General features: G+C 35.2%; 1 protein-coding gene across 2 annotated transcripts in view; it reads right to left on the bottom strand.

Annotated features, from left to right (window-relative positions):
- PDS5A (PDS5 cohesin associated factor A) overlaps positions 1–13,834 on the bottom strand; it is a 108,780-nt gene that overhangs the window by 38,265 nt on the left and 56,681 nt on the right. For both annotated transcript variants that reach the window (XM_039844993.1, XM_039844994.1), the window contains exons 14-17: positions 8,495–8,576; positions 7,194–7,242; positions 6,817–6,956; positions 294–409 (exon numbers count right to left, since the gene is read on the bottom strand). In XM_039844993.1, the coding sequence (XP_039700927.1) occupies positions 294–409; positions 6,817–6,956; positions 7,194–7,242; positions 8,495–8,576 (387 nt within the window). The remainder of the gene's footprint in view (positions 1–293; positions 410–6,816; positions 6,957–7,193; positions 7,243–8,494; positions 8,577–13,834) is intronic.

Raw genomic sequence — 13,834 nt, forward strand, 5'->3', positions numbered from 1 at the left:
CTAAAGGTTGATTGACAGCTTCCAGATTAAAATTTTTCTTCTTTGCTCTTATGTTCTATGTTTTATGCTATAGGCTAAAAATAAACATTATTAACTATTAAAAAAAGCACTGAAGCTAAAAAAACCTGCAAAACAAGCAGGCCCTTATTTCAACTTGAATGATGCATGCTTCTGTCATTAAAAAGGTACAAAGGAAATCTTTTTATTTCTCCTTAGAGACCCAGAATTTAAACTTCCAACACTGTAGTTTCAGATTATATTTTACTTTTGAGCGAATATACTTCCTAGCTTACCTTATGGCTTCTGAATCAATGTGCACAGGTGCAATTCTTTCCAACAAAAATTTGACCATCTCAAGAAAAGGATTTGTTGGCTGCTTAGGATTTGCAAGTTTCCGAGCTATTTCTCTCTACAAAAAGGAAAGAGTTTTACCATAAGTATGATTCACTTTCATGTTTTTCAAAATAAAAATGATTGTAAGTATCAAAAGTGTTTAAAGATTCAACACCAGCACAAGTAATAACTATTTCTGCTTACACCCTGACTAAAATTATATACTCATTAGGTAATCACTGTGAAATCTGGACTGTGGAGAACAGAAAGGGGATAGCATGGTGTGACTTATACTGTTTGTCTCATATTTCTCCTATGAAATTACTGTTTAGTAAACAATTTTTTTAATGCTCTACTTTCGAAAAAAATTAAACAAAATATATACTTCCATTAGTACATTTAATTGGATTATGTCACAATTTGACAACGCTGTTTTATTTCAGTTAATTTGTGTGGGTTTTTTAAGTATGGAGAGATTCATAAATGTATAAATATTTTAAAGTTTTCAGTTTTAGAAGAAGCATAGCTTAGTTCGAAGATGATGTCGTTACATCAAACACTTCCTACAAAGAAAATACATTATTGCTGGAAATTTCTAAACAATATAAGGACTTAATGATTAAAGGGGCTGATTGCTCCAAAGACAATGTTTTCTTTAATAACAGGGCTTTTAATGGAATATCTCTGACGAGTAAATACAAATTTTAGCTGAGAAGATAATTAAAGTGCTTCCCAAACTAAAAAGCAATAAGAAATAATAGTCACTCTATAAGCTTTTTTAAATAAAAAAGAACATTTTAGTGATTTATGTTCAGGGGGACAAAGGAGAAAAGAAAAAAGTTTTATTTTTGTAGGTTCAGTGATATCTTGACACAAATTTTAATTACAAAGGTCATACTAAATTAGATGCCATCTATATTTGTTATTAGAGTCCAAAGGACTTAGATTCTGAAGAAAACTTATTAGGAGATGCCTGATATATTTTGCAGGCTGTAATTAACTGAACAAAATTTCAGCATTTGAAAAAAAAATTTAAGTCAGTGCTTAGTCCTTATATACTTTGCTCTAAGTCACAGGTACACATTTTAAATCTAAATTTAAATACTGTACTTTCTTTTAAAATCAAACTTATTTTGTGCAGGTCTCCCCAAAAGGGGATATTTTCTCCTAGTATAAAATTTAATTGCTTTAACCTAAAATAAAGTCAGTAAAATCAGATAAAGTCAGTAAATGTCTAACAACAAATAAGCCTATTAGAAAATTGCTAGGCAAAACATATAGTCAGTACTTTGGAACAGAATACTAAAATATGGGGGAAATAGGCATTAGGAGATAGTTATGACACTACATATAAGTGTAGAAAAAATCTGAAAAAGGAAATGCTTAAGGGAAAATGAATTCACAATTACTTAAACTCAGTCACAGCACTATACACACACACACACACACACGCACATGCACACACACACATATAAAAGAAATATATAAAAACATTACTAGAGACAGTTTCTAATACCTGATATTTTGGTATGCCTACCAATCTTACATTTAAATAATCCTTCATAACAATATTTTATGTATGTAATATTTAGGTAAATCTCAAAACAATTATTTAAAAATATTTTGTGTGTGATAATCTTAAGTGATATTGGTGATAAGCAGCAAGCCAAATTAGTTTGTGGCAGTTTTCTTTACACATTTGAGAAAAAGGTACCCGTATGCACAGACAGAAACATCTAAGACCAACAAAGTTTTATAACTGAAAAGTAGCTGAGAAAGCTCTAAACGAAAGTAACCATATGTAATGTTTTTAGAAAATGACAGCAGAAAAAGAAAATGAATTCTTTCTGTATCTCTGACAATGTTTCAGAAATTTCTAATCAAATCTATACTATCACTGAAGATTGATACTACTACTACTGATACATATTTACTAGTTACATTTTTTTTTTTCAGTATACTTAGCACTCTTAAGGAATATCAAACAATAAGGAAATAGCTCCTATTCTCAACAGGCTTATCAATCCTACCATTATAAAAATTTAAAAAAGAGCTTAAAAATATATATTCATTAAAAAATAGTATTCTTTCATGTACACAGCATTCCCCCTCGTATACTCGAACTCCTAAGGGGAGTTAATATTATCAATATTTTTTGCAGCTGTAATCAGTAAACTAGATAAAGCAATTTCTCACAATAAGCGATTTCCAAAAGCTTAACTTTCATGTTACAGTGACCTATTCTTTTGGGTTCCTGGACCTAATTCCAATATGAGAGGAGTTCTCCCCACCAACAAGCAATTCTCTGGACATCAGCAGGGTGTCCTACAAATGAACTCAATTTTGACACTCTACCTGAAGATAGCATCGGATCCCACATGTTAAGGGTTCAGTGTTGTGGGACTCCTCTCATCCCAACTTCAGATGCTAGTCACAAGCTCAGGTTGTAAATGCTTTCGTGACCCACCCCTCTCTTTCCTGAGGTTTAATTTGCTAGAGCAGCTCAGAACTCAGAAAAACATTTTACTTACTAGGTCAAAGGTATATTATAAAAGGATATAACTCAGGAACAGCTGGATGGAGAGATACATAGGGCAAGGTATAGGGAAAGGTTACAGAGCTTCCATGCCCTCTGAGTTTGCCATTCTCCTCAAATCTCCACATGTTCACCAACCTGGAAACTCTCTGAATCCTGTCCTTTGGGGGGTTTTATGGAGGCTTAACCACATAGGTGTGATTGATTAAATCACTGGCCATTGGGACTGAACAAAATCTTTAGCCTCTCCCCACTCCCCAAAGGTCAAAGAGAGGCATCTTTAGGTGAGTTCTAAAAGTCACCTCCTTAACATAACAAAAGACACCTTTGTTGCTTTCAATACTTAGGAAATTCCAAGGGTTTTAGGAGTTCTGTGTCAGAAAGAGTAGAAGACTAAATATGTATTCACTATAAATCACAATATCGGACCTGTGTATCATTCTCATTAAATTACAGAGGTTAAATTAAAAGAAAAAAGGAAGCATTCTATGATTGTTACTAACACAAGTTAGCATCATGTCCCTTTTCATTCTTTTCTTCTTTACCTCCTCCAAAAGATAATATTGTGCTAATACTTACTAACCAAGCCTAAACCTCAGACTTACTGCTGAGAGAACATACTTCATTATCTTCTTGAAGCATTTCCTCTGACATCACTCACTCAAGCAAGATATAGAGCAGTCATTCTTGACACAGCAGTCTAATTTCTTCTCATTCTTGAAGATTCCACTCAGGAGTCATTTATTCTAGAACAAGTGATTCCCATTTCCACCTATGCGAGGGCTGGGTATTGTTCCTTTGTGTTACCAAAGCACATGATTCCATCAGAATACTTACAACATGGTTTTCTCTACTGATATATTTGCCTGCCTCTGTTACGTACCTACACTGCAACCTTGGTCAGATATCAAGATAATACAATTTACTAAATTATGCAGTGGATTATAATGGTATAGGCTTAAAAGGCAAAATAAAATTTGGACTACAATGCACATCTGGAGAATTCTGCAGGAAAGGGTTTTTTAAAGTGTGGTCCATGAACTTACTCATGTCGGAATCACTGAGACTTTGTTAAAAGATAAAGAGGTATGATCACTTTCCAGACCTATCCTTAAGAATTCCTAGTTTGTTATGTATACCAGAAGAGTTAACTATTTATTTACAGCTCACAGGGCAGTGCAGGGGGTGCCTGTATTAGGCTGTAGGTAAATTTCAACTTATTCTTTTAACAATCCTATGAGATTGCTAATATTCATAGATGAAGAAAATGATGCTCACGGATACTGAACAATTTCCTGAAGGTCACACTGGCAGTAAATGGTATAGCTGAAATTCAAACCTAAGACTATCACAAATACTGAATTAACAAGCTTCCTAGAAAATCTTAAAATTTGGTAACCATGGTCATAGGAAAATGCTACAGCATACAACAGCAGAGCTGAAGCTTTAACAAATATGTGATTCTTCTCTAGAACCAAGGTGTGGAAACTCAAAACCTAAAGTCCAAAGGGAAAACAAATCTTCTAGCACATATTTCAATACCACTGCTCACCCTCTCTCAATGTATCATCATGGATTTATATATTAATCCACAGTATATGTCTATTGTTATTCCTTGCTCAAAATAGTTTTGCAGAAAATTGTCAGGAATGGAACTGAGACAAAAGGGGAGAAAAATATTAGATCTCCATTTCTATTAACTCTGTTACTGAGTAATGTTCACCTTTTGAGAAGTGAGAGGTAATGTCATTTAGAAAAAAAAGGAGGTGGTGGTAAATATACATTAGTAGAGGGACAGAGAAAGGACTTGCAAGGATAGAATGAAAGCTACAGAGAATGACAGAATTTCTTCTTCATTCTTTTCTTTTACTTCAGAATAAAACTATCAGGGAAAAAGGAATGTGGATAACTAATACCAGTACAGTAGCCTTTAGGGAGAACAAAATGATAAAGATATTCCAGAAAATGGAAAAAACTATTCTAACAGTGGTTCTTTTCTTGAGTGGTTAAAGAGCATTATAAGTCCTACTTTATACAGGAGAAAATACAGATAAATAATGTCAAAATACACAGTGCTAATGTAAGAGCTAGAAGAGAAGTTACTGTGAAACCATTCACCAAAGAAAATGAACTAAAAAAAGTGAAGAGTAGAAATTTTCCTTATGGAATATAGTTCTATTAGCTTTCTTGTGGCCCATTACTTAAAAATCCTCAGAGTAACCTCCCCTCCCAAAAGGTATTAATACCATGCTCTTTCTAGTTCAAGTACAGACCTCATCCCTACTTTCCTGGTTCCTAAAATCAGCAGCCCTGATTAGTTGAAGTATTCATCCTGAGATATTCTAGTTACAAACATCTGTTTTGCATATATGTTTTGGATTTGAAAACTCCTAAGAGAATTCTGGTCTGGCAAATAGTAAAGATTCATGTTATTGCCATTTTTTTCCCCTCAAGCTCAATTCCTATTTCCTCTCAGAACAAAAATACTCCATGATTATTCTTTCTCAAGGTGCATGTTTCTTGAGCTGGTTCTTCTTGCAAACAATGATGGAATGTATATAAAGAACATTACCATGGATCTATGAGATTTAGACTTCACCTGCAGCTCAGCCACTATAACCAGCTGTGAAACACTGGATGAGAAACTTCACTTACTTAAAATCCAATGTCCTTATCTATAAAATTAATTACTCATAGGTAATTCAGAGCTTACGATATGGTTAAATTCACATAAACCAAATATTTTTAAGGTATTTCAAGCTATTTCATTCTGATTTAATTACATTAATAGATGACCTGCAGGACACAATAACTTTGGAACAAGAATTCTCAATATCGAAGAAGTAAATGAAACCCTTTAAATGTTCTCAGCAAACCACCTTGCTCAGAAGTGCAAAGACTGAGGTAGTCTGAGAACATGGCACATCCACATCCCTAGGCCCAATAGAAGAGGCCACTGTTCTCTCTCGTACACTGGCTTCCCCTATGTCTTCCTAATTACTGGTCTTTTTAGATTCACTTAGAGACTCTGTATCTCTAGACTAAATAAAAAATACCTACTCCATAGACAATTTTGTATAGACATCTTTGAGAGTCCTTAACCCTTGTCATATATTTAAATAATTATCCATCCCAATTACTTCCAGAACAAAGCTAGACATAAATATCTGAAATTTTCTTTATTTCTGTAAGCCTGATCCCAAGTGTTTGTCATATATGTGTAATACCATAGAAATATAATTTACTTAAATCCTAAAAGGCAGTGCAGGGCCATGTTATTAGAATATATACACATAAAATCTTCTAACAACCCTATGAAGTTGTTAATTTACAGATGCGAAAAAAAGACTCAAAAATATTGAAGAACTTACTAAAGATCACATTGCTTCTAAGTGGTGTAGATGAAATTCAAACATAGAACTCTCATAAAATGTTGAATAAATGAAGTTTTCCTTCCTGATATTTTTTTTCCTGATATTTTCAGTGATACTAGTTTTTATAAAATAGTCTTAGAATGAAAATAAAAGCCTAAATAGGAATTACCTTATGTATAAATGCATATTTATTGCAATGTTAACTACTGCTGATTTATTGACAAGAATTATTTCCATGCTTATACATGGGAGAAGAAAATGCATGCACACACAAGCATTTAGAAAATTCTTATTTACTTAACACATGTAAACTAAATACAAAGCATTTTATCTTGCTCAATTCCTAGGACCAATGTCCCTGGCTTAGTTGCTTAGTGTTTTTTTCTGGAATTTGGCTGAAGAGTAGTAAGTAGAGAACTAAAGTTGACCACAGATATACTATTAAATAATTCAGAGCTCACAATATTGGTAAATTCATATGAATGAAATAATCTCTGTAAAGCAGTTTTTAATGAAATAGACATTTCCATAAGCAAAGTTAGAAGAACAAATGTGAAAGTATAATTTACTAACCACACAAACATCTGCCTGTTTGCATGAACAGGTTGGGCTGATTAATAACTCCAACTGAGAACGCAGTTTCTCATCATCACCGAGAACTTGGTTAAATTTCTTCACAAAATCTTGTGCTTTCCCAGGGTCAGGCAAATTCTCTATAAAATTAAAAGAGAATCAGTATTACAAAAGAAAGCTACTCTACTAACTAAAAGGAAGCTGTCTTAAAAATAATGCTGAGCCATCAAAAAGACAATCAGCCTAACTGGTACTTAGAAATAAAATTATAAGAAAAGGGTTATTTCTCTAAATATTAAATTGATAGTCCCACTGGGTAAATTATTTTTGTTTTGATATTTATTATATAGATGCACAGAGTGAATGAACATACTCACTTGCTATGGTCATCAGTTTTCCAAACATGGCAGAACAGTTAGCCTCTGACTGAAATTGAAAACAAAAACAAAAGAAATTATGTGCTAACAAATTTCCATAAGAAAATCTATGCTTAGTATTATAACTTTTTTAAGTTAAAAAAATCACAATCTACCCACTATAAAATGGATTACCATTTCTACACTCTAAGTTGGTCTAAAAAAATTAGAGTAGCAACAACTATTAAATTTAAAAAAACAGAAGGAAACGAAATGTCAGCAGGAAAGGTATTTAAAATTTTTTAAAGAGTACGAAACTTTCACAGGGAAATTAACTTGCCAGAAGATTGAACAGAAGATAATTAAAACAATTATATCAAAGTTATTGTGAAGCCATACACTAAAAAAAAAAAAAAAATTAACTAAAAAAGTGAATAAAAAATTTTTCTTCCTGAATAGAGTTATTAGCTATTTTGTGGCCTATTAGCAAACCTCAGAAAATCATCTCTTCTCCAAAAGGTACTTCTTTCTCCATCACAATAAAGTATGACTTTATTATTAAATCTGTATGAAACTTGAGAAATTTGGATAAGTTAGTAAACTATGGTTCCAGAGACCACCTGTTTTTGCTAAGTTTGCTAGAACACAATAATGCCCATTCATTTACATATTATCTATGACTGTTTTTGCACTACAAAGGCAGAGTTGAGCAGTTCACCAGACTGTATGGCTGGCAAAGCCTAAATTTTTACTAACTGGTCATTTATCAATAAAAGTTTGCCAATTCTTGCTTTAGTGTCCCTTGAGGGGTCTCAATCTATGGTTCCCTGGTGCAGACATGTATTGTAGCAAATACATTTAGAAGTATATTAAGAGATCATTCAAGATTCCTTCACTCACTTTCTAGAAAATGTTGGGCAAAATTTCTTGGTTATTTTGACTTTGTCATAGTTATAGGATTGATATCTGATTTGTTACTGACTCTCCACAGAAGGGCCAAAAATCATGGAGTGAAAAAAAATATAACTTCTAATAGAATTTTATCTTGAGGTTTAATTCTAATTATTTGAAAAATGATAAAACTATGTATCAAATCTTAGTGTCTAAATACCTGGTAAACCAGAAAACACTTTTTCTTTCCTCATGCTGGAAAATTAGATTTCATTAAAAATGGAAATTTAACTTGGATAACTATAGCAATTATGTTTAATGGACATTTGTAAAGTAAAAGACTTGAGATAGTTTGCGATTGCTTCATTATATGTAACTAGAGAAATACTGAACAATGACAAATTATGAATTTAAACAAATCATGAACCTACTGCAGGCTGCTTGTGCAAATCCAATAGTTCTCGGACATGACTTCTAAGCATGTTCTGACACTTCCACATTTCATTGAGAGCTCTGTAAATAAAGTTATAAATATGAAAAAAGTATACAATCCAACAATACTGGTAATCAGTCAACTTTACTAATTTTGCTGCATAGTGTAAATGTAGTCCCACTTATTTTTCCTTTATTTCTGTGCCTGAGGTGATATGCCAGAAAAAAATATTATTAAAAGAAATGTCAGAAAGTCTGCTGTTTGTGTTTCCTTCTAGGAGTTTTACGGTTTTAAGTCTAATGTTGAAGTCTTTAATCCATTTTGAGTTTATTCTTATATATGGTCTAAGAAGGTGGTCCACTTTCATTGTTGCGTGTATCCGTCCAGTTTTCCAACATCATTTATTGAAGAGACTGCCTTTACCCCATTGTGTATTCTTGCCTCCTTTGACCATATAGGTGTCAGTTTATTTCTGGGCTCTCTATTCTGTTTCACTGATCTTGTGTGTCCGTTTTTATGCCTGTACCATGGTGTTTTGATTATTATAGTCTTGTAGTATAGTGTGATATGCTATAATATGATACCTCCAACTTTGTTCTTTCTCAAGATTGCTGTGGCTATTTGGTATCCTTATGGTCCCATGTACGGTTTTGGAGTATTAGTTCTAGTTCTCTGAAAAATGCTATTGGCATTTTGATATGGATTGCACTGAACCTATAGATTACTTTGGGTAGTATGGCCATGTTGATTCTTCCTATCTATGAGCTTGTTATAGGCTTGCATTTATTTGCATGTTCTTCAATTTCTTTTTTCAACGACTTATAAAACCTGAGTGCAGATCTTTTACCTCCATGGTTAAATTTATTCCTAGGTATGCTATTGTTTTTGATGCAATTGTAAATAGAACTGTTTTTAAAATTTCTCTGATAGTTCAACATTGATGTATAAAAATACAACCAAGTACCCTGCTACTTTACTAAATTCATTTATCAGTTCTAAGTTTTTTGGTGGTATCTTTAGGGTTGTCTCTATATGACATGTCACCTGCAAATAATGAGTTTTACTTCTTCCTTTCCAATTTGGATGCCTTTTATTTGACTGCCATAGCTAGTACTTCCAGTAGTACTATGTTGAATAAAAAAGTAGATGTCCTTGTTTTGTTCCTGATCTTAAGGAAAAATGCTTTTACCTTTTCTCCATTGAATATGATATTAGCTGCAGGTTTGTCACATACAGCCTTTATTACGGTGAGGTATGTTCCCTCTATCCCTACTTTTCTGAGTTTTTATCATAAATGGATGCTGAATTTTGTCAAATGATTTTTCTCTATCGATATGATCATATGATTTTTTAACCTTCATTTTATTTGATGTAGTACGTTGACTGGCAGATATTAAACCAACTTCGCATATGAAGAATAAATCCCATGTGATCACGGTGTATGATTTTTTTAATGTCTTGCTAAATTTGTTTTGCTAACATTTTGTTGAGGATTTCTGCATCCATGATCATCAAGGATACTGGCCTGTAATTTTCGTTTTTTTTTTGGTAATATCTTTGTCTGGTTTTGGAATCAGGGTAATGGTGGCCTTGTAAAATGAGTTTGGGAGCATTCCCTCTTCTTGAATATTTTGGAATAGTTTGAGTTTAGGTGTTAATTCTTTTTTGAAAATTAGCTAAAATTCATTTGTGATGCCATCTGGTCTAGAACTTTTTTGATTACCGATTTGGTTTCTTAGTGGTAATCCATCGGTTCAGATTTTTCTTGGGAGATTGTATGTTTCTAAGAATGTGTATACTTCTCTCAGATTGTTCAATTTGTTGGTATATAACTTTTCGTAGTATCTTCTTATAATTCTTTGTATTTCTGTGGAGTCAGCTGTCACTTCTCTTTCATTTCTGATTTTATTTGGGTCCACTCTTTTTTTTTTGACGAGTCTGGTTAAAGATTAATGTTGATTATCTTTTCAAAGAATCAGCTCTTGATTTCATTAATCTTTCATATTGTTTTTGAGACTATTTCATTTATTTCTGCTCCGATCTTTATTATTCCTTCCTTCTACTCACTTTTGGCTTTGTTTGCTGTTCTTTTCCTAGTTCCATTAAGCGTAAGGTTAGAATTTTATTTGAAATTTTTTGTGTTTCTTGAGGTGGGCCCGCATTGCTATGATTTCCCTCTTAGGACTGCTTTCACTATGTCCCACAGATTTTGAGTTTTTGTGTTCCCATTTTCATTTGTCTTCTAGGTATCTTTTCATTTGTCTTCTAGGTATCTTCTTTGATCTCCTTGTTAACCAAGTCATTGTTTAGTAGCATGTTATTTAGCCTCCATGTTTGTATGTTTTTCAGGTAATTGATTTTAAGTTTCATACTATTGGGGTCAGAGAAGATGCTTGACATAATTTCCATTTTCTTAAATTTGAGACTCATTTTGTGGCCTAATCTGTGGACAATCATGGAAAATGTTCCATGTGCACTAGAAAAGAATGCATATTTTGCTGCTTTGGGGTAGAACGCACTAAAAATGCCAAGTAAATCTATGTGGTCTAGTGTGTCATTTAAGGCCCCTGTTTCCTTGCTGATTTTGTCTGGAAGATCTGTTCACTGGTGTCAACTGGGTGTTAAAGTCTCCTGCTATGACTGTATTACTGCTGATCTCTCCCTTTATGTCTGCCAATATTTGTTTAAATATTTAGGTGCTCCTATGTTGGGTGCATAGGTGCTTATTAGGATTATATCTTCTCGTTGAATTGATCCCTTTATCATTATGTAATGTCTTTGTCTCTTATCATAGCCTGTTTTAAAGTCTATTCTGTGTGATATAAGTATTGCTAGCTCAGTTCTTTTTTTTCATTTCCATTTGCATGAAATATCTTTTTTCTAACCCTTTACTTTCAGTCTGTGTCTTTCGATCGGAAGTAAGTCTCTCATAGAGAACATACGTATGGGTCTTGTTTTCTTATCCATTCGGCTACCTTATGTCTTTTGATTGGAGCATTTAAATTGATTATTGATATGTACATAGTTATTGCCATTTTATCATTCATATTTATGTCCTATTTTTTCCATTCTTTTTCTTAAAAAAGGCCCTTTAACATTTCTTGAAACATTAGTTTAATGGTGATGAACTCTTTTTAGTTTTTTGTCTTGGAAGCTCTTGATCTCTTCAATTTTAAATGATAGCCTTGCTGGGTAAAACAGTCTTGGTTGTAGGTCCTTACTTTTCATCACTTTGAATATTTCCTGCCAATTCCTTCTGGCCTACAAAGTTTCTGTTGAGAATCACTGACATTCTTATGGGATTACCTTTTGGGTAACTGCTTTTTTCTTGCTGCTTTTAACATTCTCTGTCTTTGTCCTTTTTTAAGCTTACTATCTGTTGAAAAACTCAATGAACTCTATTCTTCCCCTAAGTTCATTGAGCATCCTTATAAACAATGTCTGGTAGATTGCTTGCCTCCATTTCATTTAGTTTTTCTTCCAGAGTTTCTCCTGTTGTTTCATTTGCAACATATTTGCTTTCTCATTTTAGTTGCCTTTCTGTTCTTTTCTATGTATTAGGTAGATATGTTATGTCTCCCAGTCTTGGCCAAGTGGCCTTATGTAGAAGGTGCCCTGTGTGATCCAGCAGCACTATCTCCATGATCACCTGTGCCAAGAGCTCCAGGAGTGTCCCTTGTGTAAGCTGTGTGTACTCTCCTGCTGTAGTTAAGCCTTGATTGCTGTTAGCACATCAGCAGATGGGAATGAGTTGTGCTGACTGGCTGTGAGGTCTGGCCGCACCCACAGGATATGAGCAGCTGTGTGGGGGCTGACCCCACAAAATGGGAGTTGCCCCAGCAGGTTCCTTGTACCTGATGAGACCACCCTTTGGGTGTGCCACTCATGGGACTAATCAGGTGGTGCTCTGTTGTGGTCTGACACCAGGTTCCAGGTATGTTGGTTCTATGGCCCCTTGGGAAGGGCTCCCATGCAGGCCAAAGTCAGCTGTTGCCTATGACTGTCCAGGGCTACCCGGTAGGAGCTACAAAGCGATCCAAGGGTGGCCACTGCCTGTGCTGAACCTGGAGGCAAGTGAGAGAAACCATACTGAGCAATGAGACCCTATGTCACCAGTACCGGGCCTGGGGCAGCTTAGCTAAATGTCCAGGGCACCCAAAGGCTTGAGGCTGCCTGCCAGCAGCTGAAAGAGCCTTTGGGTGGTTACAAGAGTTGGGTGAGACAAGGACCCAGGGAGTCACATGTGTAAAGCGAACAGATTTCACCCGGTCAAGCAGATTCAGATTTGTTGCCAGTGCTGAGCTTGTGGCTACTCATAAATATCACAGACCACACTGAGGCCAGCCACTGTGACTCTTGGGCCTGTACACCCCTGAGATTTGCTTAATAGATACTTGGGTCAGTGCAGGTTCCCTGCCACCAAAATTTTCTCCCAAGGTGCATGAGCCGAGGCCTGTAGATTGCTGTCCAAAGATCCCCCCCTGCTGAGAGCGCAGAATGGGGCTGGTTACTGGGCAATTTGTGAGTTGGGTGGGGCAGATTCTCAGGGAGTTATGGGGTGGATCGAGCTGATCTCACCAAGCCAATGCAGATTCAGAATTGGCTGCATAGGGGAAGAGGTTCAACATAGGTAAGATAACACTTGCCTGTAAGCTACACAGGAGGAGGACCTGATAAAGGGACAATAGCGGCTGTCCCTCTATAGCCCTTGTCCCAAAGCCACACAACTCAGTCTTTCCCCATACGTCTCCTACACCTTCCGAGCTGATGACCCTCCTCAGGACTCCAGGGTGAGTGTCTGTGAGTGAATGAGTCTGTGCTGGGCCCTTTAAGGGGATATCTGGATTTCCAGGTTCCTTCCATTCTCTCCCAGGTGGTCGGAATTCTCACTGAGTTTTATTCCTCTCCCTGGTGCTGGAACCGTAAGCTGGGGCCACCCTCACTCCTTCAAAGTGACCTCTGCAGGACATATCCTTCCCGATGCTGAACTGCCACACATATACGCAGGACCAGCTCAATTTTCATTTCTGCTCCTCCTACTGGTTCTCTATATCCTGTTATAGGTTCAGCTAGACTTCAGATGGTTCTCCAAGTTGATTTAGTTGTAATTTTAATGTGGTCACGGGATGAGACAAGCACCACGTTTACCTATCTTGCCATTTTGACACACTCTCCAGACTCATTTACTTTTTAAAAAGCTTTACTGAAGTAGAGTGACCATTCTGACTTAGGGACTTCTGTGAATCCCTGAAACCATACTACTGACTCAGCTGCCAAATATGCCTATGCATACAGGAATATTCTTGCTTTCGACTTACCTGAACTTATATCATAAAAT

This window comes from Pteropus medius, unplaced genomic scaffold (assembly GCF_902729225.1).
Source record: "Pteropus medius unplaced genomic scaffold, Ma_sr-lr_union100, whole genome shotgun sequence".
Lineage (NCBI taxonomy): Eukaryota > Metazoa > Chordata > Mammalia > Chiroptera > Pteropodidae > Pteropus > Pteropus medius.